Source organism: Magnolia sinica, chromosome 13, assembly GCF_029962835.1.
Source record: "Magnolia sinica isolate HGM2019 chromosome 13, MsV1, whole genome shotgun sequence".
NCBI classification, from domain to species: Eukaryota; Viridiplantae; Streptophyta; class Magnoliopsida; order Magnoliales; family Magnoliaceae; genus Magnolia; species Magnolia sinica.
Genome location: NC_080585.1, coordinates 41,656,355 through 41,682,537, shown reverse-complemented (window position 1 = coordinate 41,682,537; position 26,183 = coordinate 41,656,355). Strand labels below are relative to the sequence as shown.

At 39.8% G+C, this 26,183-nt stretch overlaps 1 protein-coding gene across 1 annotated transcript in view; it reads left to right on the top strand.

The window, feature by feature from the left end:
- Window positions 1–453: 453 nt before the first annotated feature.
- Window positions 454–26,183, top strand: part of LOC131223657 (phenylacetaldehyde reductase-like) — a 50,159-nt gene continuing 24,429 nt past the window's right edge. The window contains exons 1-3 of the mRNA XM_058219115.1: window positions 454–674; window positions 6,291–6,463; window positions 6,567–6,752. Of these exons, the coding sequence (XP_058075098.1) occupies window positions 560–674; window positions 6,291–6,463; window positions 6,567–6,752 (474 nt within the window). The 5' untranslated portion in view covers window positions 454–559. The remainder of the gene's footprint in view (window positions 675–6,290; window positions 6,464–6,566; window positions 6,753–26,183) is intronic.

Here is a 26,183-nt window from a genome sequence, read left to right as displayed (position 1 = left end):
GGGTGTGTGTTGCTCGCAGCACATGCACATAAATATTGTCATTCAGCACATGCATCCTTCTAATTAAAGTTTTCAGACCGTACGACCCACAGAACTGGCAACTCATGATCCTAACTGATGATTTGGGGATATCTAATGGATGATGGTTAAAATTGAAGAAAATGGACGGTTCAAATTCAAGTTATAAATAGATGTCCATTAAATCTGACATTAGGCTTGATCAATCAAATTTTGAACACAGGCCCCCATCAACTTCTGGTCCCACAAGATATATGCACGTATATCAACTAATAAACTCCTGCCAGAGTATCATATAACACCACCTAAAATATCGAGAGAGAGAGAGATAGAGAGAGAGAGAGAAAGAGAGAGAGAGAGAGAGAGAGAGAGAGAGTATCACATAACACAACTTAAAAGATCGATCGAGATCAACTATCTAACTCCTGCCAGAGTATCATATAACACCACCTAAAATATCGATCGAGAGAGAGGGGGAAGAGGAGAAGAGAAGAGAAGTGAAGAGAGAGAGAGAGAGAGAGAGAGAGAGAGAGAGAGAGAGATGGCGGAGAGAGGGAGAGTTTGCGTGACGGGAGGGAGCGGCTTCATCGGTTCCTGGTTAGTTCGTCTTCTCCTCGATCGAGGATACTCCGTCAATGCCACCGTCCAACATCTCGGTACGTTCTATGTATGGTCCCATCTGCAGAGACTGTGTGATGGTATGAACCGTCCATCTTCTGGGTAATGATAACTGAGCTGTGGTCTATTACTCGTGTTGGAAGGTTGATCCTCACCATTCAATTTGTTGAGTTGAATATTAGTCATTTACGGATTATCCTAAAGCGTAAAGTTTCTTATTTTAGTCCATCTATATGGACGGTTCAGATCAACCATCTCGTCATACAAGCCCAGTGAGGCAACAAATGATAGTGGTTGCCACGTAGACACGAAGAAATTTCAGTGACTCCTACCAGCTCTGTGGCTGATGGCCGGTACTCTGTGGGCCCCACCATGATGTACGTGTTTCATCCATTCCGTTCATCCATTTTAACAGATCATTTTATGATTTGGTTTCAAAAATGAGGGGATATAAATCTCAGGTAGACCACAACACATGAAAACAATAGTGATTGGATATCCACCATTAAAATCCTCCTAAGGCCCAATATACTGTTTATTTGACATCCAATCCGTTGATTAGGTCATACAGGACCAGATGAAGAGAAAAAAAAAAAGATCAGCTTGATCCAAAACTTTTATGGCCCCCAAAATGTTTTTAATGGTCGACCCTCATTCAACACTGTTTCCTGCAATGTGGTCCACTTGAGATTTAGATATACCTCATTTTTGAACTGATACCATAAAATGATCTGTAAAAATAGATGGACGGCATGGATGGAAAACATACATCATGGTGGGGGCCACATAACACCGACCACCAGCCATTGGCTGGTGTCAGGGGGAGTAGCCAATCCTTCTCCTCCGGGTAGAGGCTTGCTGGAATATTTCTCGGTCTATCGCTAAGATATGTCAGGAATTTAGCCTTTGGATCTTACGTCATCTTTGAATGGGCACAGCTTCGGTGGATCCCTGACTGTGGGGCTCATCTTGATGGATGTTCCTTACATCCACACCGTCCATCCGTTTTGATGACTCATTTTAGGGCATGATCCCAACAATAAAGCAGATGCAAATCTCTGGTGGCCCTTGCCACGGGAAACAGTGGTGACTGACCATTACAAACTTCACGTGGGCCACAAAAGTGTTGGATCAAGCTAATATTTGTGTGATCCCTTTATCTAGGTATTTGTGACCTTATCAACGGGTTGGACGGTAAATAAACATTCCAGTGGCCAGCAAGATGTTTTTGATGGTGGCTATTCAATCCTACTGTTTCCAGTGGCATGGTCCACATAAGATTTGAATTTGCTTCATTTTTTTGGGATACGTCCTAAAATGATCTGTCAAAATGGATGAACAGTGTCGTTGTAATGCACATACATCATAGTGAGCCCCACAGTCAGGTATCCACCCACCTCGATCAATCCTAGGATCTTCTAAACTGCTTTTCTTGTGAACCACATATAATAGGAGGATAATCAATAATAAAAGGCTCTTTTATTGAAATATTTCAACTTCTCCATCATTTGACACTTCTCTTTTGTTTAGGGTATAATTGGCATTTGCAACAACTTTTAAATAATTTAAGGGTTGAAATATTCTAATTTAGGTATGTCCATAAGCTACACCCGGATGCATGGCCCAACTGGCAGACTGAGTGGAGATAACTCGTTCCAACACTTGAGGTCTTGGCATCGATCCCTAGTGGGGGTGGCTAAGATGGAGTGTGTGTACTGACATGTACGCTCAAAATACAATATTATTCATGGGTCCGCTAAATTACACCCCATTACGATTGGATTCGGTCCTTGGCAATGACTCAAACCACTTATGGGCCTTAATGCAGAGTGAGGATACCCAAAAGTACTCTGCAAATTAAAATATTTTTGAACCTTTGATTTTTCAAAAGTTAAAATACCATCCATTTCCAAAGGAAAAGAAATGATTGAATAGTTAAAATATTCCAACATAGGAGTTCTTTTAATTTTTTGGCTGTCCTGATCCAAGATGACCCCAGACCCACCTAAAAGATAAAATCTTGATGTAACATATAGCAATAATTTTAGTAGTATCCAAACACAACTCTTAAATCCAATAAGATTCCTTGATGATATTGAATAGTCTTGAGTGGAATATATTTAATATTTACTTATTTTTGCCTCTGCTACTGTGTGGTATCTAATTGGGAGGTGGATTGCCAACAATGAAAAGATATGTGGGGCCACTATGATGCTTGTGAGAAATTCATTCCATCCATCCGATTTTTCAGATCATAATAGAACATGGGACCAAAAAGGTTGCAGATCCAAAACTCAAATGGGCAGGAAACAGTGAGGGTTGATAGTCGACAGTTGAAATATTCGTGGGAACATAGAAGTTTTGGATCAGGCTAATATTTGTGTTTTCAATTTACTCTAGTCAAATTGAGTTTATTAAGGTTATGCCATACCCACCTTTTCCCAGCTTGTGGCCCACTTGAATTTTAGATCCACCTCATTTTTAGTTTCATGTCATAATATGATCTGGCGAAATGAATGGACAAAATAAATTTCTCACAGATATCACAGTGGGCCTCACTTAACCTCTGGTCCTCTGCATCCCAGTTAGATCCCACAACACATTAAATTTTAAATATATTCCACCCAACATCATATTCATTATTAACAAGCAATCTGATTGGATTATAGAGTTTTGTTTCAATACGGCTAAAATTATTGCTATATGTTACATCAAGACTTTAGCTTTTGGGTGGGTCTAAGGTCATGTTAGATCAGGACGGCCAAGAAAATTAAAAGAACTCCTACATTGGAATTATTACAAAGCCCAACCCAAAATCAACTGAGTCAGTACCACTACGTGGGATCTAACTGGGAGGTGGATTGCCTGCGATGGAAAGCTAGATGGGCCGGCCCACTATGATGTTTGTGAGAAATCTACCTTGTCCATCCATTTTTTCAAATCATAGTAGGACATGGGATAAAAAATGAGGCAGATCCAAAACTCAAATGAGCAGGAAAAGTGGGGATTGATAGTCCATTGTTGAAATATTCGTGGGGCCATAGAAGTTTTGGATTAGACTAATATTTGTGTTTTCAGTTTATTCCAACCAGATTGACCTTATTAAGGTCATGCCATTCCCACTTCTTCCTAGCTTTTGGCCCACTTGAGTTTTGGATCCACCTCATTTTTTGTCTCATGTCATCATATGATCCAAACTAGATTTCTCACAAATATCATGATGGGCCTCACCTAACTTGCGGTCCTCCGCGTCGTAGTTAGATCCCACAACATGGCATGTGGGCCTTAATGGCAACTCATAGTCACGGCAGGGGCAAAATAATTAAATATTAAAAATGTTCCACTCAACATCATATTCATTATTATCAAGGAATCTTATTAGATTTTAAAGTTTTGTTTGAATATTACAACTAAAATTATTGCTATATGTTACATCAAGACTTTAGCTTTTGGGTGGGTCCAGGGTCTGGCCATAAAAAGTTGAAAGAACTACATTAGAATTATTTCAACTCTTCAATCTTGGGTAGATGGTGAACCCATAGCCCAACCCAATATCAAGGGAGTCAACCCGAGGCCTGATCCAACTGTAGCTGCGCAACCCAAACCCAACCAAAGATATTGAATACTAACCCAAATGTGACTTGAATTGCCGAACCCAACTCAGATTGGGTCAAGTTGGGTCTTGTTTTTAAAAGAATGCATCATCCTAACCCAATATTTCACCTTGTTTCAGCCAGGTGTGGTAATGGGACAGATCACCCAGCCTTATAGGGCTAGGACTTGGGCCTCTAAACTTAGCCGAAGGTCCAGGCCCATGCTTACAATGAATTTCTTGTCTTGGTTTGTTGGTTTTATATAATTATTCAGTGGGCCACTATTATACAATAAGAATGGACAGTTCAAAGACATTTGCGAGGCAATTCTTCTTCACCATGATGGACATTCGTTGGATTTGAGTCATGTCAGGACTCGTACATGAAAAACCCAATAACGAAAAGTTCTCGATCGGGCTATTTTCAAACTATGGATCATGAAAATATTTTTCCATACAAGGTTAGGGATGAGGACCTGGCTTTTTGAACAGCAGCCCAGCCCATTGCCACCTATAGTTTCACCGTCTCTATTCCAGGGATGGCAATGGGCTAGACTAAGCTAGGCCTTATCCCAAGTTGATACTCAGGGAGCATTTGGATCTTAAGTTACTTAAGATTAGCTACTTAAGGCATAAGTAGCTTATTTTAATTTCTACTGATTAATATAAAGTAATTAAGTACCTTTAAGTTAAAAAAAAAAAATTTATAATTAATCTTAAACTAATCTTAAATAAGTTACTTATCTACTGTTGTAAGTACAAAAAAGTAACTTATTTGATCGTATTCAAACAGGTCCTTGGAGACCCAAGTTACATGCCCAAAATAATTAGTTAGGTGGTGTGGATCCTTACTCTTGCTCGGGTGGTAGACTCTCATGAGTTTCAACACCCAGTCAAGGGTTCGTGCATCCATAGGGGGTGAAATCACACTACGGCGTGAGTGTGTGGTGGTGCCTGTGTAACAAAGAGAAAAAAAAAGAAGAAGAAAAAAGAGAAAGGTGGTGTGCTGATGTGTGTACACTGTAGCCCTAAAATGATGTATGTGTTTTATATCCACGCCATCCATCCCTTTGCCCCCTCATTTTGACGCATAAACCTAAAAATGAAGCAGTTGAAGCTCAAGTGGACCACACCATAGAAAACAATGGTGATTGAATGTCCACCATTAAAAACTTCTTAAAGGTCACAAAATTTTTGGATCAGGCTGATATTTGTGTTTTCCCTTCATCTAAGACTGAATAACCTTGTCAATAGGCTCGATGATAAATAAACATTACGGTAGGCCCTAGAAAGGTTTCAACGGTGGGTGTCATTATTCCAATTGTTTCCTGTGGTGTGGTCCATTTGAGCTTCGGATTTGCTTCATTTTTTGTTCCATGCTCTAAAATGAAGGAGCCAAATAGATGAATGGCATAGATATAAAACAAATACCTCACATTGGGCCCCACAACGCCCAACACACCACCATTGGGGTGGTGTTGGCAAAACCACCTAATTCGCATTCAATAAAACCCCTATTCCCACTTGAATACTCTCAATCTATTCATTGATCAAGTGGACCACACATGCACAAAGAAAGAAATAAAGTAATAGATATTTTGGAAGAATGTAACCACTGGTCAGAATTCAATTCAAGATGCATGTATTGCTTAAACAAGGTTTGAAATGCCATATCTGTAGGACATAACACATGGACAGGTGGGCTAAAATGACTAAAGCCCAAGCTCGATATGAAAATTGATCGGGCCAAGCCAAGCTAGTTCGTCCAAACCCAGCCCAAACCCGCTTAAGGCATGCTACCCGGCCCATTGCCACCCTTATCCTATCGGTACCAATCATTTCAAAATATCCGGATCCGACAGTAAAAATAACCATTACCACAATAGCGATTTCCATGCACATCTTCTGTGTTGGGTCAGCTTCGTTAGGCCTCGCCCCAAGCCTAACCTGACCGGGGTTTGGGTTCAGAACTGAGACCCGACATAAGGTTCGGGTTCGGGGTGAGTCCGATCCAAGTTCGACTCCGATGGGTATCTTTCAATTTTCTTTTCTTTTTTGTCAGGGGATGAGAGAGAGACGAAGCATCTGCAGTCGCTGGAAGGCGCAGAATCGCGGCTGCAGCTATTCGAGATCGACGTCGTCGATTACAATTCCCTTCTCCATCCCATCAGAGGAACCGTCGGTGTCTTCCACCTGGCATCTCCTAACGTCCTCGATCGCGTGCAAGATCCTCAAGTATACTCCCCCATCTTAATCAACGGCTATAATTAATCCAGGTCCTTTTTTTTTTCTTTTCTCGTTTTTTACTTTTGTTTTAATCTTTGGATCTGATATACAGAGAGAGCTACTGCATCCAGCCGTCCAAGGGACGATAAACGTTCTGGAAGCGGCCAAGGCGTGCGGTGTGGATCGAGTCGTGGTGACGTCATCTACTGCAGCTATCATTCCCAGCCCTGGATGGCCCGCCGATGCAATCAAGGGTGAGGATTGCTGGACAGACGAGGAGTTCTGCAGGCAGAATGAGGTAAGTCAGTGCGTGAGTGAGAGGGGCGTACGTAAGTACTTGTCAACAGGTTTTTGCTTGCGTACGCCGGGGGGTATGGAAGTGCTGGAAGCGGATTGGCTGGTGTACCACACACCACCCACCGATCGGAAGCGGATTGCGTACTGAGTAACTAAGGATCCTTAGCGTACTGAGTAAACTCTGTGACGTTCACCATGATTTATGTATTTTATCCACTCCGTCCATCTATTTTTTCAGATAATTTTAGCATTTGAGCCCAAAAATGAAGCATATGTAAAGCTCAAATGGACCACACCACAGGAAACAGTGTGAATTGAATATCAACCGTTGACTTAGGGGAGGGGACACAGAAGTTTTGGATCAAGATTATATTTGTGTTTTCCCTTCATCCATGTCTGTATGATCTTATAAACAGGAAAACAGGTTGGATGACAAATAAAAATCAATGTGGGCCAGAAAGGTTTCAACGGTGGAGATCATTACTCCTACTGTTTCTTGTAGTATGATCCACTTGATCTTTGGATATGCTTCAATTTTGAGCTCAACATGTTAAATTAGCGGGAAAAACGGATGGACGGCGTGGATAGACCACATACATTCACGGTGGGCCCAACTGAGTTTACTTAGTACGATGAGAGCGTACTGAGCAACTCAGTACGCAATCCGATTTCCCGCGGATCTGGCTGATGTAGGTACGTGTCGTGCGAAGACACGCGCCGCCGCTCCTCGAGCTACAAGTTGTACGAACGGCTCGAAGGAGATCAAAGTTACATTGCCCCCAGAATGATGTATTTATTATATCCACGCCGTTCATCCATTTTGCGAGATCATTTTAGAGCATGAAACCAAAAATAATTCATATCAAAAACTTAAGTGGACCACACCACAAATATCATTGGGACAATGATTCTCCCAGTTAAAACATTCATGGTGCCCACTATAACGTTTATTTTCCAACCAATATGTTTATGAGTTCACACAGACTTGAATGAAGGGAAAAAAAATATCGTATTGATTCAAAACTTCTACAATCCCTGAAAGGATTTCAATGGTAGACGCTCAATCCCCATTGCTTTTTGCATTGAGGTCCACATCTTTGTATCTGTCTTATTTTTCGGTTCAAGCCTTATGACGAGCTCACCAGATGGATGGACGGTTTTGGGACTATCACAGACAAAGACCTAATTAATATGAAATTCACATTATAGTGACTTTTCATAAGAAAGTCTGGAGAGCCTAAAAATCAGCTCTTTGGTTCAAATCTACCGTGTAATTAAAAATGGTGTACGGGGTAACGGGCACCCTTCAAACTGTTTCCATTAGAATGCCATGTATGAATTCGGGATAGGTATTATTTTTGGGTCACGGGCCTAAATTTTTGTCTGGAATGTAATGGTTAGATGTGGGATATGTAAAATTCAAGGGTGGATGTCTCTTTACCGACTGTTCCTTTAGTGTGGCCCACCAAAATCACGTGTCAGCTTAATTTTTTGTCTTGTCTTTGTGCTTAATATGGACTAAATATCTAATGGTCGGAATGGATATTACGTGAACATTATAGTGGGCCCAATCAAAATCACCAGCCTCGTCCGTACCATTCTTTTTCTTTTTTAAAAAAAATAATAAAGTCTATAAAGTTGGAGAAAGATACTCCGGGACTTGATTTTTGGCGGAAGCAAAATCTACTCTGATCATTAGATGCCTAGTTCTAATTTTTACGCAGAGCAAATAAAAAAATAAAATTAAATTAAAAAATCAAGGTAACTTGTAATTCAGGTGGACCATGGTAAAGAAAACATTTCGGAGAAAGACACCCACCTTGATTTTTTGAGGGCTCATTGTGATGATTATATGAAATCCATGCCTCCTCAAAATTTAGGCTCTCTCTCTCTCTCTCTCTCTCTCTCTCTCTCTCTCTCTCTCTCTCTCTTCCCTGCACAAAATGCGCCTCCACCTTAGGCCTCTACCCTCCCTTAGGATCGCATGACACCACATTACGTTAGGCCTTAGGGCCCTCTACTTAAGTCACATACCGACACAAGAATAAATGTGATGAGATCGATTACCGTCTTCCTCAAGGATAACTACTCTGAATCCACGGAGCTTCTCTAGACTCCTCACAAAGACTTCTTGAATCCATGAGGAAAAAATAAGGAAAATAGAAAATAAATTTTATAAAATTCATAATTTGATTGGTTGATAAAAAAATGAATTTACAACCATTTAAATAGTGATACCAAACCTTGGAAGAAGTTTCAGCATCAGACTCCAACTCAAACTCCCTAAAATTCGTAACTTACTATAAATAGTAAATTTACTATGTATAGTAAGCGTCCTATGTGGCCTAACCATGTTATTCTCCTAATTTTTCTAAACACTTTTTATGTTGGACACAACTCCTAAGCCCAACGGATGAAGAGTTATAATCAAAATAAAACTTACTAAAAATAGTAAAAACGGAATTAAACATGGAATTCAACAGTCGATCTGATGAAATCTCACAAATTCAGCGTGGGTAACCTATTATAGCCGGGTTAGTTGCCTAAAGTAGCTTGTCTTACCCCTAAATCATATATGGTATGTCGAGTAACTCATTCTGGTTTGCGAAATATGCATGTTTTAAGGTTCTGATGGTCTTGATGACTTCTACCTCCGATCAGGCCTTCTCTGGTCCATCTTGGACATGAAAGTGTCCGCAACCTGCTCTACGTCACATACGTAGGCTTCTTTGTAGTAGATTGTACATTCGTGCCTCCATTTAGTGGATTGCGCACTCATTCCTTTTGTTTCACTAAGAGGTGAGACATGTAATGTGGGCCCGTCCACTTTCATTTAATCGAGACCATGTCATTGGCATATCATCTTCGTCATCGGATTGAAAAGGTGAACTAGCATGTCTTCCCACATGTGGTTCATTTAAATGGGACACTAAGTTCCATATTTCAGCTCCCCAACTCAATCGTGTAATTGTGTCACTCAATTCATAATAATAGTAATAATGATGATAATGATTGTTGTTGCTCAAATCTAGTCGATCTTATCTCACCTCCAATGAGCCGCTAGGTACGTGCGCTTTAATGGAGAACAAGAAGACTTTCGGGGGTGCTGGTTGTGGCCGAGGACCCTCCGAGGCCCAAGTTAAGCGTATGGACTCAAAGCAGGCATTATAGAATCAGGATAGTTGTCTGTACCTTTTCCTTGAAGAGGACGATGTATTTATAGGTGCTATTAGGCAATTCCTGTATCCAAGTAGATCTGTACGATACACTAGAGGGGCCCGTATTGGAATCGAAATTTGTTCTCAAATATTTCTCTGATTATGCCTCGATTGGTGTGATCTTCGGCTGAGACTTTATTGGAAAATCCCACCCATACACGGTGCAAGATTCTCTTTGGATATTTTCATTCTGAGCCCAAGGTCGACATCGAAGGTTGAGGTCAGATCGGAGGTCGAGGTCGAAGTCAAGATTAAGGTCAGTAGTCGAGGTCGTCGTATGAAGTCAAGGTTGAGGTTGGCAGTCGAGGTCGAGATCTGTAGGTTTGTTGACGAGTCTTATTTTCAAACCGGTTTAACTTTCTCTCTGCTCAGCTCATCTCCTATAACCCTTAGGTATTTCAAAAAGTCTGTTCGAATGCTCTTGTTGCCACGCGTCTCATACATTAGGTCAGCTCAATTTTATCCATAACAGTTGCCCCCTACTTCTGAATTTCATATTCATGAGCTTGGGAAGTAAGCGATTTAAATTGATATATGAGCGGGAAGTTTTTGTTTTCTAACTTTAGGAGGTCAGCTCGTTCCATGAGTATTCCTTGATTTTGTCGCTTGGTAGTTAATGCAGGAATTAGAAAGAGACAGTGCATGCTGCTGTGATCGAGCAGGATATTATGATAGTGGTTCCGTACGAGGAGACGTGCACAGAGTAGTGAGTCCCGCTTGGCCTCTGGGCAACTCATAGGTGAACACTTATCCCTACTGCATTGATGTGGGCTGAGAGCGAACCCTGAGCTGGCACGTGAAGGAGATCGTGCATCGAGGCATCTTTTCCTGTCTCAGCAATTAATGTGGGCATTAAATACCTTCCTCTCGGGATTTTTATAAATAGGGGTTTCTCCTCATTCTTTCACTCATTGGTTTCTGTGGAGTCCGAGCCGTGCCGACCTCTTCTCTCTTTTTCTTCTTCTCCTTTGCTGAGTGAGTCGTTCGGTCACTTAAGCTTTCTTTAGTACGTTTCCTACCGTGCTACCTTCCTTCCTTCCTTCCTTGTCTTACTTTTTATCCTTTATTGCAATGTTGTTGGAGGGTTCCATGAGAATTTCCATATCAAGGGCTTTCCACAAGGAATTGATCCACGATAGCGTAGATTCCCAGCTAAATGCGTTGTCAAGCGAACCATCTCCAGCAATGGTAGCTCGGGAGGAGGAAGTTTTGCCGCCCCAGGCGGAGGCAGCTTCCTCGTCTTCTCAAGGACCAGCTTCGTCGTCAGGTCCCTTCAGCTCGAGGCTCTGACCAGAGGATTTGATTGCCCTCCAGTCGGAGTTCCATATTCCTGACTTGGTGGGGCTATGGCTTCCTGAGGTTGGGGAACTTCCGGGCCATCCTCCTGAGGGGGAGGTGGCTCTCTTCCCTATTTTCTTTTCCTACGGCTTGCGATTACCTCCCCACCCAATCGTGAGGGAGGTAGTACATCTCCCAAGGCTTACCCCAGGACAATTTAAGCCTAACATGTGGCGAGCTGTCTTTAGGAGTTACATTTTGTGGCACCAGCTCGGTCACGCCGAGCTAACTATGGATGAGCTCTTGTACATGTATCAAGCCAAGAGTAGTCTGGGTTCTCTTGGCTGGTACTATTTTTCTTCATGGTCAGGCAACGGCCAAAGCCTTAACACTTAGAACCCCTCCTCCAGTAAGTGCTGGAAGGACAAGTGGTTCTTTGCTTTCAGAGAGTAGGAGGCCCCAGCAGTGGAGCTGATTAGATTGCAGTCTCAGGTCCTTACCAAGTTCGCCTTCCCAGGTCTGATCCTCGTCGCACCCGTCCAGACCAGTATACAATATGCCATAAGATTCGGATTCCCAGCCTCCAATAAAGCATAATACGGGCGCTCCTCACCGAGTTCAAGCTAACCAAGGCAATAGAAGCTCGAGCCTTGAAAGCCTACAATGATTCTTAGCTCATAGTCAACCATATCACCAAAGAGTACCAAGCCAGAGGAAAAAGGATGATCACCTACCTACAAAAAGCAAAAGAATTACTCAACAAGTTTGACAAGTGTGAAGTCATCCTAGTTCCCAGGTCAGAAAATTCCAAAGCAGATGCTCTAGCAAAATTGGGCACGACAGTCGACGACAACCTCACCGAGACCGTGTCGATCGAGTTCTTGCCTGAGCCCAGTACCAGCCAACCCAACCAGAAGGAAGCTCTCCCAATAAACCATTCACCGAACTAGATGGATCCAATCATATGCTACTTATAGTAGGGTGAGCTGCCCGACGACAAACTCGAAGCCCGCAAAGTAAAAAAACAGATCAGCTCAGTATACCATATTGGGAGACATACTCTACAATTTCGTTATCATATTTAAGATGCATGTGATCAGACGAGGCCAAATATGTCTTGAGAGAAATTCACGAAGTCATCTGCGATAATTATTCATGCAGGAGAGCTCTGTCCTATAAAGTAATTCGATAAGGGTATTACTAGCTGACCATCTACAAAGACACAAAGCAATATACAAAGAGATGCGACAAGTACCAACGTTTCATTGTGATACCACAGCAACCACCTGAGCAATTGACCCTGATGACTGGCCCTTAGCCCTTAGCGCAGTGGGGTGTTGATATCATAGGACCCTTCCCCATGGGCAAGGGATAGACCAAATTCGCCATTGTCACTTTTGACTACTTTACGAAGTGGGCTTAAAGCTGAGCTCTTAGCTAAAATTACCGAGCAAAAAATCACTGACTTCATCTGGAAGAACATTATCTACAGATATGACATCTCTCATACCATCATCACAGGCAACAACAGACAGTTTGACAATGCCCGTTTTCGAGGACTGTATGAAAAGCTCAGCATCCATAATACCTTCTCCTCAACTCGGCACCCCAAGGCTAACGAACAAGTAGAAGCCATCAACAAAATCATAAAAAACCAAACTCAAAAAAATCCAAAGGGGCCTGGGCCGACGAGCTGCCATATGTCCTCTGAGCATACCAAACGTTGACTCGAATGATGATTGGGGAAACCCCGTTCTCTCTGGCCTTCGACATAGAAGTCATCATGCCAGTAGAAATTGAATTACCTTAAGCAAGAACCGAGCTGTTCGACTCAAGCGAAAATGATGAACTAATGACTTTAAGTCTCAACTTGGTTGAAAAACTCAAAGAAAAGGCACAGCTAAAGATCGTTGCTTAGCAGGGCTGCTTGCCATTACAACTCAAGGGTCAAGGTGCGTAGATTTCGAGCAAGAGACGAGAAATCTTCCAAAATACCAAGGAACCCATCTCGGGACCCCTAGGGCCAAACTGGGAAGGACCTTACAAGGTGGCCAGTATGGTACGACTAGGGAGGGACCTATCAACTGGAAGACATTGAGGAACAACTCTTACCTCACCCATGGAATGCCGAGCATCTAAAGATCTACTATTCATAAGGGATTTCTACAGGTGTTATTACCGTGCTCGATTTATCGCCTCGACAAAAGCTAATTCTGCTCGACTATGAGAAATCTTACTTAGTTAAAGGAAAGAAGGTTCTCTCCTTCATTTATACTATTTTATCTATTATTTTCGCAACCTACATGCTCGACTATGAGAAACCTTCCTAAGTTAAAGGGAAGAAGATTCTCTTCTTCGTTCCTACTACTTTTTTCATAATATGCTCACTACCTACATGCTCGACTATAAGAAACCTCCCTTAGTTAAAGGGAAGAAGGTTCTTTTCCTCATATCTACTGCCTACCAATTTTATGACATAATAATCTAGGCACTCGACTACCGAGTAAAAAGGCTATGCGCACAACTAACATACCGATCAATCACACATAGAATCACAAGATCGGATCAACAAAAAATATTCTTTCATTTCATAAGAATGTACCAAAAAATAAATACAAGGAAGGCAGGTCTATCCTTGAGGGGGCTCCTCGGTCTCAACAGTAGTAGCAGGGTCTTTGGAAGCATCATCGTCCAGGGAGTGCAAGTCCAAGTTTGAATAACTCTGTCGAATGTCTTCTCGTCAACACTGGAAGCCAAGGTTGAAGATCTCCTCCAGTTCGGCTGTGTGCTCCTCAAAAGCCTTGAACACCTCCATAGTTGTTGCTTCTATCGCTGGGATTAAGGTCTCGACCCCCGTCAGCCTAGCTTTTGCATTGACCGCCCGACCCTCTGCCTCAAAAAGGTGAGACTCCGCTTTTATCACCCAAGCCACTAGCTTGGCCTTCTCCCGCTAATCCGCGACCAGCAGAGCAATGTTGGTGGCCTTGTCCTCCTCAAGGCCTCGCGCAGGGCCTTGATCTCGCCCTGGGCCACTGCCCTGGCCTTCACAATCACTGCCAACTCCGCAGCCTTGGCCTGAAGCTAGGCCCTAAAAGACTCGAGCCTCTGACCAGCCTCCTCGAGACACCCTCTCAACTCGACGAAAGCATGGCTAGAGGTGAGAACCCTGGTGGCGCCCTGCAAATAAAAAGGGAGGGCAACAAGAAGTCAACCAACAAGAAAGAAAACGTATATAAAAAGAAAGCAGACGTCATTACATTGATCGACATCGACACCACCCCGCTCAACAAGGGTTCGGGCTGCAGGGTAAGCATGGAGATGACCTTCTCTTCACTCACATGACGACTATTGTAGTGAGCCAGAACCGCCATGTGACGAGGAAGGGGTGTAGGATCTACTAACCCTGTAGCCCCCTTAGGAGCCTAGTGCCCCGAGGGGCTCCCCGCCGCCACCTCCTAGCATCCCGAGCTGCTCCTCACCACTATCTCCGACTCCATAGCTGTAGTGGCCTCTACCCATTCCTCCTCAACACAGATTAGGGTCAAATTTAAGGAAGGAGCGCCCCAAGCTAAACCATCTGAGGCAGCTCTTGGAGCACCCTAGTTTCGCCTCCTACGGCCACCTTCACGGGCCCCGGCTACTCAACCAGGGGAAGAAAGTTAGAGGCAGGCCCCAATCCACCAGTGTCGATCTCTAAAGCCTCAACCCCAGGAACCAGACAGACTAAGGATGATGGGGCATCCTTCATAGTGGCCCTCCTTAGTCGCTCCAGCTCTACTGTGGAGGGGAGCTTTAGCCTCTTCGGTCGAGGTGTCCACTCTTAGCCCGTATTAACGCAGCAGGGACATGTGTCCACCTACGAGTTGCCCAGAGGCGAAGTGGCGCTTGCCACTTTATGCACGTCTCCTCGTATGGAACCACTATCATAATATCCTCCTTGATCAAAGCAACATGCATTGTCTCTTTTCAAATCCTGTATTAACTACCAAGCAACAAAATCGAGGAATACTCATGAAACGAGCCGACCTTCTCAAGTTAGAAAATAAAAACTTCTCACTCATACATCAGTTCAAATTCACTTACTTCCTGAGTTCACGAATATGAAACTCGGAAGTAGGGGGCAACTGTTATGGGTAAAATTGAATTGACCTAATGTATGAGACACGTGGCAACAAGAGCATCCGAAGAGACTCTCTGAAATACCTAAGGGTTAGAGGAGATGAGCTGAACACGGACTCAATGATTGAGCTAAAATAGTTAAACTGGTTTAAAAATAAGACTCTTCAACAAACTTACAGATCTCGACCACAAGTACCGATCTCGACCTTGAATGACAACCTTAACTACAAACTTCGACCTTGACCTTGACCTCCAATTCAACCTCGAGATTGGATGCTGACCTTGACCTTGGATGTCGACCTCGAGCTTGGAACGGAAATATCTATAGAGAATTATGCACCGTATATGGGCAGAATTCCCCAACGAAGTCTCAGCCAAAGATCACCCCGATCGAGGCATAATCAGAGAAATATTTGAGAACATATTCTGATTCCTATACAGGCCCCTCCAGTGTATCTTTCAGATCTACTCGGATACAAGAATTACCTAAGAGCACCTATAAATACACCGTCCTCTTCAAGGAAAAGGACACACAACTATACCGACTCTATTATGCTTGCTTTGAGTCCATACGTTTAACTTAGGCATCGAAGAGTCCCCGACCACAACCGACGCTCCTAGTTTCTTCTTGTTCTCCATTAAAGTTGTTGAGGGTCAAATATTGCATATTAGGCTCCAATTATCACATGGTTTTATATACATGATAATGTTTAACATCCTATTTTAATCATATTTTTATTGCAATGTGAATTTAAGAGCTTGGACTAAAAAGGGTGTTAAAAGCATGAATTTGATGCTCAAGAATCACCAAGACAAAGGACGGATCTTAGGAGACAAAGATCAAATAATTTACACGCCAAAGATCCGAGAAAATCAAGTGATTAATGATAAAGAGACCTAAAAATCGTCCTAAATGCAAGATCACAGGGTTCCCACTATCCATTTGCCTCGAAACTTTATATCTGGCCAAAGGACCCTAAACTAACCATACAAGTAAAATTTCAACCATTGGATCTTTGTGAAAGTGGTCCAATGAACAGATCAGCCACTAAATCACTGGTCTGTGGCCCACCTGATCTCTGGATATGCTTCAATTTTGGTCTCAACCACTCAAATTAGATGGCAAAATGGATGGACGGAGCAGATTTATCAAAACGTCACTGAGGACCCCCACCTTGAGGTTGTGCGTGTGCACAACACACGCGCACCAGCCATGCACCGAAACCAGGAGACCGGTCAGCACATGCTAACCCGATCTCTCACTCTAAAAAACGGAAAATTCCGTTTTTCTTCCGCCAGCGTCCGCACGGACGATTTCTGTGGGCCACCTTCATTATCTTGTTCGACGATCTGAACTGTCCATTCGATCCAAGAGGTGGGGCCGACCATAGCCATGGTATCCTTCTACATACATGCACGTGTTCACAAGAATACCATTTCAAACGCAAGATGAACGGCGAGAAGATCTGATACAGTGGGCAGCACCAAACTCGAGTAAAACAATCCATTCCTGTATGAAATGTCGCCACGAATCTCATGGACGGGGTGGATTTCTCCTAAAACATCACTGTGGGTCCCACCGAGCATCTCAGCGCAAGAACCTTCACAATTACGCATGTCCGGACGTCCGGCCCTCCATGGCCCATCGTGTGATCATGGACGTGATCGGATGGCCGATTCGGACCATCTAAAATATTGTAAAGGGTGTTCTAACCCCAACCATGGAGTTAAAACAGTTCGTGGGACGATCTTCTGGCCAAAATTCTCAATCAAACGCAAGGTTTTTTGCGTTTCGCGGCTGCGCATGCGGCAGTTTGCTACGTAAACTCCACAGGTTTCACACCGACTTCTCCACCAACTCCAGCCACCGCCTCATGTTGCCTATAAAAGAAAGAAAGAAAGGGACGTGAGAGGCTATCCCAGGGACGTGTGGAGGGGAGAGAGAGAGAGAGAGAGAGAGAGAGAGAGAGAGAGAGAGAGAGAGAGAGAGAGACGGCAACAAGAGGAGTTTTTTTCTATAGTCTTTATTGTTTTTCTTTCTTTTCTTTTGATGTTTGTAAGAGCCTTTAGTTGATCATGTCTATGATCAGTTAAACCTCTTAGCTATGACTAAGAGGTGAAGCTTGTAGCATAATGGGGTGTTTGTATATGCTTTGATTTATGTTTATTGAACTCTCTTGAATTCTAGTTTGATTATGAAGGAATATTTTTAGTTATTAATGGTTTGTTATGACTCAAATTATAATAGATCTGCGATAGCTTGAGATATCTTCTTTTCATGTATTGAAATTGTGAAATTAGGCAATCCTGTTGTTCACCATCGTCTCATGGGCATGGTTGGGTGATGGAATCTTCCTAATATTCTCAATTCTCTTATGATTGGTTGTAGGTTTGGTAAATTGCTGTTGTTTGCCTTGTCTCCTGGGCATGGTTAGGTGACGAAATCACTTCCAATCTTCACTACTCTCATCCGTTGATGATTAGATCCATGAGAAGTTCAGAGATCTGACAAATCTTTTCTTACCAATTGGATAAAATAAGACTCTGATTCCAGTTGTGTCCTTGAATCATACAAGATAACTTCCCGATTGCTACAAGTGGATCCTTGGCACCTTAGTTTCCCACCTTTGAATTTTACAAGTTCTTAGTTAAGTAGTTTACAATTACTCTCTTAAATTCCCCTGATTAGATTACATCTACTTCTAGTTTTGATTCTAGTTACTTTCAGATTACGTATAAGGTTCAGTCCCTATGGATTCGACTTTGGTCTTACCGAGATTATTACTACATTGTAACCCTACACTTCAGATTGTGAACAAAAGTGCAAATACCCAGTGGCTCATTAGAGGTAAGATAGGATTAATCAGATTTAAGGGTCCTTACTCTTACTCCGATGGTAGACTCTTAGGAGTTTCAACACCTGGTTAAGGGTTCGAGTACCCATAGGTGGTGAAATCCCACCATGGCGTAAGTGTGTGGGGGTGTGTGTGCGTGTGTATTAAAAAAAAGGATTAATTAGATTTGAGCAACAACAACAACAATGATGATGATGATGATAATCAAGAAAATAACATGCCACATTGTCCACATGCACCTAACAATGGTATCAGAGCTACAACCTGTATAATTCCAACAAGAGAAAATGATGAAGTGAATTGCCTATGCGCCTCTTCATCATCTTGTGCAAAAAATTTGCATTGCATAGTAATATACAACAAATGTCATACTCGTTGATTTTGTGGCATAAAGTGTGGCCGCAACAAACGAGCCTATAGTAATGTTACACTAGTATATTGTGAAGATATGGAATTTGTTATGGCACATTTATTATGGGAGTCACCTGACTGTTGCTATGGAGGGATTCTTTTATTGTTCTTTTAATTTTAATTATTTCAAATTATTATGGGAGTCACCTAACAATTGATATGGAGAGATTCTTTTATTGTTCTTTCAATTTTAATTATTTATGCTACGCCCAATTGAATAAGTGGAACTTTTAAGCTAAACTAATATCAGCATTCAAAATATCGGTATTGTGTTACGTATCACACCCTTACGATATGGATATATATCAGTTATCGCATGGGATATATCGGTTATATCACATAATGTATCGCTGTTGTTGGAAACATTCGAAATTGGTCGATTTTTTCAATGAAATTTCAATGATTGTTAAAAAAAGACATCAATATATACTTACAAATCATGACATTAAATAAAAATAAAAATAAAAATAAAAATAAAAACGAGTGCACATAATTGAATTGATGCAAGTATATTCAAAATTTATTTGTATAATTTATAAATGTCACAAGACGTGTGGAAACACAAGCAATACATTCAAAAGCAAAAGAAGAATAACTAAATTAGATTATATACATATTTGATTTTATATTTGGACACAAAGATTGTAACCGATTTGCGATAAATTGGGAATTTTTTTTTTTCAATTTTTCACAACTTGGTCCTTCTTCTTTAAGTCTCAAAATTAAAGATCTCAATCCATGATTTCTCGTGCAAAACATGAAAAAACATGGATTCGTAATAATGTAACATTGATTTAACATGATTTACAGAAAAAAAAAAAGTGAAAATAAAAAATGCTCACCAGATCGAACCTGTGGGATATATCCCACTACTTGTGCATTTCGTATCGCACAAGTGGGATACAAGAAATATCGTGGGATATATCAGTTGATATCGTCGATATTTAAAACACTAACTGATATTAACTATACTGCCGGTGTCAATTGATTTGTGTGATGTCAATTTGGACGTTTTGGACCAATAATAATGATTACGCATGAATATTATTAAAATTGTCTTGGAGGCGTTTTCCAATTGACTTATACATAACCATCTCTCCCTTGATGTAGCGATAAGAAATGTCATTCATATCAAGTGTGGTAAATCTCTTGAAATGAGAGAAATTTGACGAGAATAATTTTGATGGCCGACACAGATTTGTTAGGATCTTATTGGATAAAGAAAATGTATTATATATATATATAAATCATTAGGAAAAAGTATGATATAAAATTGAGGATATTTCGATAAGTAGCCTAAAATTTGCGCAGCAAAAAAAAAAAAAAAAAAAGCAACAGAATAATTAAAAATATCCTTCATCACTTTATGAACAAATATTTAATTTCCACATACAAACTTTTTAATATTGCTAATGAAATGTGGGATGCCTTAATTAAGTCCTATACTAAAGTATCATATGCCAAAATTTGGACGATGGAAATGAAATTCGATATATATATATATATATATATATATATATATATATATATATATATATATATATATATATATATATATATATAGCCAATTGGATGCTCTATTAAGAACTATATTAGAAAAATGAAACAAATGGCGATAGAATTGCGAAATGTAGGTTGTATCTTAATAGAAAATTGTTATGAAGTTTTGATCTCTACCCAATTCATGATCCCACATCAAAAGACATTCCAAACCACAATGAAGCAATAAATTTTTTTAAGGATTTAACCCATCATTTAGAATATGAAGTTTATTCCAAAGTTGTTCAGTCTAGAAATAATGTAGTTTTTTGTCAAAAGCTAAAAGAAAGATGTCTAATTAAAAAGAAAGGTTTATGAGAACAAGCAGATAGAGTGCTCTCAATAATCAATCTAATCTACCCTATTGTCAACCCATTCCTCATCATTTTTGTCAATATTCATCTTATTACAAACAACGACTACCCAATACCAGCCATATCCACCTTAAAATCGATGATATCCACCTACATGTTATCTCATGAAACCTCCACAACCTTACAACCCCGTTATATGTATATAAAACCTATGCAACAAAAGAGAGAGAATAAGAAAAAATCTAGAGGACAAGGTGATGGTTCTTATTTTATATGTAATAAACAAGGTCATTTAGGCAAAACTTGCCCCGAACGTATTTTACTTCATCAATTTGTTGTGTTTACATAGAAGTGTTAATAGCTAACATCAATGTTTTAAATGTCGACGATATCGGCCATTATATCCCATGATATATCTTGTATTCCACGATATATCCCACATGTTCAATCCGATGAGTATTTTCAATTTATAATCCCTTTTTTATTATTAAAATTATGTTAAATCAGTGTCAAATGGTTATAAATCCATTGGTTCTTCATGTTTTACATGAAAAATCATGCATGGAGATTGAGCTTTGATTTCGATATCCATTGGTTCTTCATGTTCTCCATTTTATTTTTTTTGAAAATCTTCATTCAACTAGCTATCAATTGAGACTAATTTCAAAATTTGCGTGTAGGTAGTCCGATTTGGGAAAAATTGGGAAAAATTCAAAATTTCTCCAATTTCTCCAAAATTGCTTGCAATGTTGCACTCCAAACATGAAATCAAGCATATATGAGAGCTGATCTACTGATTTGTTAAATCCTTGTCAATTTTTGGAAAATAAATTTATTTTTAATTAAAATTAATAAAAAATATTAAAATATTAATTCTTTTTCGAAATTTCCCTTCAACCAGTTGTTAGTGGAGACTATTGTCGAAGTATTTAGGAGTGTTTGATGAAATAATAATCTCATACACTTCAAATGTTATACATTCAATTTGAATATAGTTGTGTTAGTTCAGTTAGACAACACATAACTTAGGACCCTATACAAAGGAAATCTATTATGTGCACTTCTTTTTTGAGATGTTATTATTTAAAAGTGTCTATTAAGGTCTTTTTTAACCATCCTTAAAATTTCATTAAAAATTTCAACCATTTTCCTAATGATTTCCCATGTTTCCCAAAAAGTGCAATAAATTACCCAATACAAACGATATGCCCCACGTGATAACCAATACGTAACTGTATTCCAAGGATGTGATACGTAATACGATACCGATATTTCAAATACTGGCTAACATAAACTTTAGTGCAACATGCTTTTGTAGTTTTTAAAAGGTAAAGTTCGCAACGAATGTTTGATTGCATGAAGTTGATAACTAAGACATTACTGACCAATTCTAACTTTCTCGTTCCTCATAATTAGGATCATTAATATTGGGTTGTTTATTGGCTCCTGTAATATATCTTAGACTTTTTTCGTGCTCTAATATACATCCGAGCTACTTGGGACTATTCTATATTATTTGTACTTGCCTAGTTTACTGTTGTAATAATAATATTAGGGTTGTCCATTTGTCTAGATGGAATCCAGGTAATTTTACTATCCCCCATTGAAAGAAGTACTTCTATAGATGAAAACAAAAATATGTAATTTAGATAAAGCAAAAAAAAAGAACTGAGAATCGATTAAGTGTCTAACGAGAACAAGGACATCAACTAGTAATAGTACCTGGTTTAGGGAGCAAATGAGATGGTCCAAATGGTATGTATGTCGCTGCCAGTGACCATAGAGGATAAAGACATTAATTTAAACACTAGTAATGTTGTCAGCACATAAACGGGAAGATAAATATATCAGTAAAAGCGCTGGAGAGTCTAAATGATCTACCAATATCAATTTTGATGTCAGACAATAATGATTTGTCGTTGGATGATCCTAGAAGTGCTTTAAGCAAAACTAGAAACCATAAAGTTGTTGAAGAAGATCTAGTAGGATTTAGACTTGAGCATATTGAAGCTTTTTTGGAGTAGGTTAGGTATAGTTAAGAGATTTTTGAACAAATTCAATACTAAAATGCGACACAAAACTTGTAGAATGATTGGGAGATCTTCTTAGGTGGAATTTTTACCTTACGATTTTGTGATTTCTTCTTCTAGAGAGCAAAATCGGTGGAAAAGCCTCTTTCGATTGAAATGAAGACTCATGACATTTGCATCTGTAGAATGGTGATGGAGAAGAGTCTCTTTCATCATCTTGCATAGTGATTTTGAAGAGAAGTAAAGAAGAGAGAGAAAGAGAGAGAGAGAAGCCTCTTGCTCTGATATAGTGATTTCGAAGAGAAGAAATGAAGAGAGAGAGAGAGAGAGAGAGAGAGAGAGAGAGAGAGAGAGAGAGAGAGAAGACTCTTGCTCTGATATAGAGATTTCGAAGAGAAGAAAAGAAGAGGGGGAGAGAGAGAGAGAAGACTCTTGCTCTGATATAGTGATTTCGAAGAGAAGAGTATGAGAGAGAGAAGACTCTTGCTCTGCTATCATGAAGATTGAAAGAACATATAGTGATTTCGAAGAGAAGAGTATGAGAGAGAGAAGACTCTTGCTCTGCTATCATGAAGATTGAAAGAACATGAGACATCTTCTCCTGTAAGTCTATTTAAAGAGAAAGTACGGTTACAATGGATAAGCTATATAAGTAGTTTTTTGTGAAGATACATGTAATTGTGTTTGTATGTGTATATATGTTTTGTACTCCCTTGAAGCATTGTATGTCTCTTTCAAGTTTATATATGTGTGTGTGTGTGTGTGTGTGTGTGTGTGTGTGTGTGAGTTAGTTAATATAGTAACATACACAACACAAGTTACCCCAACTCCTCTCTCTCTCTCTCTCTCTCTCTCTCTCTCTCTCTCCCTCTCTCCCTTTCTCTCATATTTCTTCTACAAATCTCATCTCAAATCAACTTCAACTTAGTATCAGAGCATATGATAGTCGGGACTTGATCCCAACTTATAATAGTGGGGCCCATACGTCGGAAGCATATGACTAGGTAGTCCATATATATATATGGACTACCTAGTCATATGCTACCGACGTCATCCGTACGTCAGCAATGGGCCCCACTATTATAAGTTGGGATCAAGTCCCGACTATCATATGCTTTGATACTAAGTTGAAGTTGATTTGAGATGAGATTTGTAGAAGAAATATGAGAGAAATGGATAGAGAAAGAGAGAGGAGTTGGGGTAACTTGTGTTGTGTATGTTACTATATTAACTAACTCACACACACATATATATTAACTTGAAAGAGACATACAATGCTCCATATATATATATATATATGTTTTGGATAAGTTTTTTTTTTGGGTATTTCAACGAAAATAAAGAAAAGTCAAAAAAAGTTCAAGTTTTGATCTTCTTACTGTACTATTTCTTAGAAGGTTATTTAGGCAGATCTTCCACATGGAGCAGGTGTTGTTGATCAAGTGTAATTACCAGAAATAAGAATCATAAAGTTTCGTTGAGATTTGGGTGTTATGACATTTTTTTGTGAGAAATGGGTGTCGATGGCCCTTGTTTTTATGATTTTACTAGAATTTCTTTATTCTTTCATGTTTTGATGTTAAGGGGCTGTGAAATATGATGTAGAATCATATTGATGGTAGTTGTGTAGTTGATGTTCTTGTTCCATGCTTAGAGGTATTGTGCATACAAATTGTTCGACGCAATGCTTGACTCAACTTGAGAAAGGGGATTTTCTACAAATAGTGAAGTTTTCCTTTTTCGTTCATCATCTCTTCCTTTATTAAGCCCTTATTGTTAGTTGTGAGTGTAATTTACTCAAATAGTGTTACACGTGTTAAGTATATATCTTCACATAATATTGTGTCTGTATTCTTTCAAATGTTGTGAGTGTAGTTCACTCATTTATTGTGCAATGTTGCATGTATTTGTGAGAGGATTTTGCATGTGTTATGGCCTTATAAAAGATTCAATAAATGAAGAAGTTCAAGCTACATTCTATGAATAACTAACAATCGAAAATCTTGCATTTTTTATTTTTTTTTTTTTTATTTATTTTTATTTTTGGGGTTGGAAACTAGGGAATGCAACGGTCCATGCTGATCATCATCATCTTCTTTATATGTATTTCAAGCTGAGCGTGATCAATATCCATACTCCAGCTTGAGGGGGAGTGTGGAAATATATGTAATTGTGTTTGTGTATCTATATATATTTTGTACTCTTGTGGAGCATTGTATGTCTCTTTCAAGTTAATGTGTGTGTGTGTGTGTGAGAGAGAGAGAGAGAGAGACAGAGAGAGTTAATTAATAAACCAATATACACCACACAAGTTGCCCTACCCTCTCTCTCTCTATCCCTCTCTCTCCTATTTCTTCTACAAATTTCATTTCAAATCAACTTCAACTGTTTTAGCTAGCTATGTTATGACTAAGACAAACTAGTATAGTACTCTGCAAGTCTAACATAAGTTCACATACATTATTTAGTAATTTCTTCTTTGGTACCATGACCCAATGTGAATGAGTTGAACTTCATATACCATTGTCATGTTACTTGTTTAAGCCTATATAAGGATCCTTTCAAGTTACAAACACAATCTTCTTTTCCTTTGGCAATAAACCTCTCTGGTTGTTGTATATACATATCTTCTTCAAGCTGTCAATGTAAGAAAACTGTCTTCACGTCCATTTGCTCAAGTACTAGATTAAATAAGCAACAAGCTCAAGCATTGACTGAATTGAAACCAACAACTTTTTCTTTTCTTTTTTTTTTGAACGCACACCCCCACACACTCACGCTAGTGGAATTTCACCATCTATGGGTACTCGAACCCTTCACTTGATGTTGAAACTCCTAGGAGTCTACCACCCGGTGTTGAAACCAACAACTTCACAACTAGAGCAAAAATTATAAAGTCAATACCTTCTTTTTGTGCAAATCCCTTGGCTACTAGCCTAGCTCTTTTTTTTTTTAAGGCTACTAGCCTAGCCCTATACCTATCAAGCTTGCCATTAACACTTGTATACCCATTTGCACCCAATTGCCTTTTGCATCTTCCGTAACTTGGCTAGGTCCCTAGTATGGTTTCTTGAAAAGCAGACTTCCATAGCCTCTCTGATTTTTGGCATTATTTCTTGTAATAGTTTCACAAAATGAACAGGTTCTTCCTCTTTAGCTATCAATGCATTAAGGGCCTTTTTTTATTTCCAAAAATAGTCATCGTTACATCCTTTTGTATTTACAGCTCTTAGATCAAAGTCACCAATGACAGGAAAAACAAAGGCGGGAATACATTTTGGATGCAAAAACTATGGGACCTATAACAATGTATAGGTTACATCCATGTCGTCCATCCATTCCGCCAACTCATCAAAAATGAGGCAAATCTAAAGCTCAAGTGAACCACACCTCATTAAGCCGTGAGAATTGAACACCTATCATTGATAACTGCTTGGGGGCCACAGAAATTTTGGATCAAGTCGATAGTTATGTTTTCCTTTTATCCATATTTGTATGATCTTATGAACAAGTTGGATGACAAATAAACATTAGTGTGGACCCTATGAAGGTATTGACTTTCAATGGATGAGGTTCATTAGGACCACTGTTTCATATGGTTTGGTCCATTTGAATTATGGATTTGCCTCATTTTTTTACGCATGCCCTAAAATAAGCTTGTGGAATGG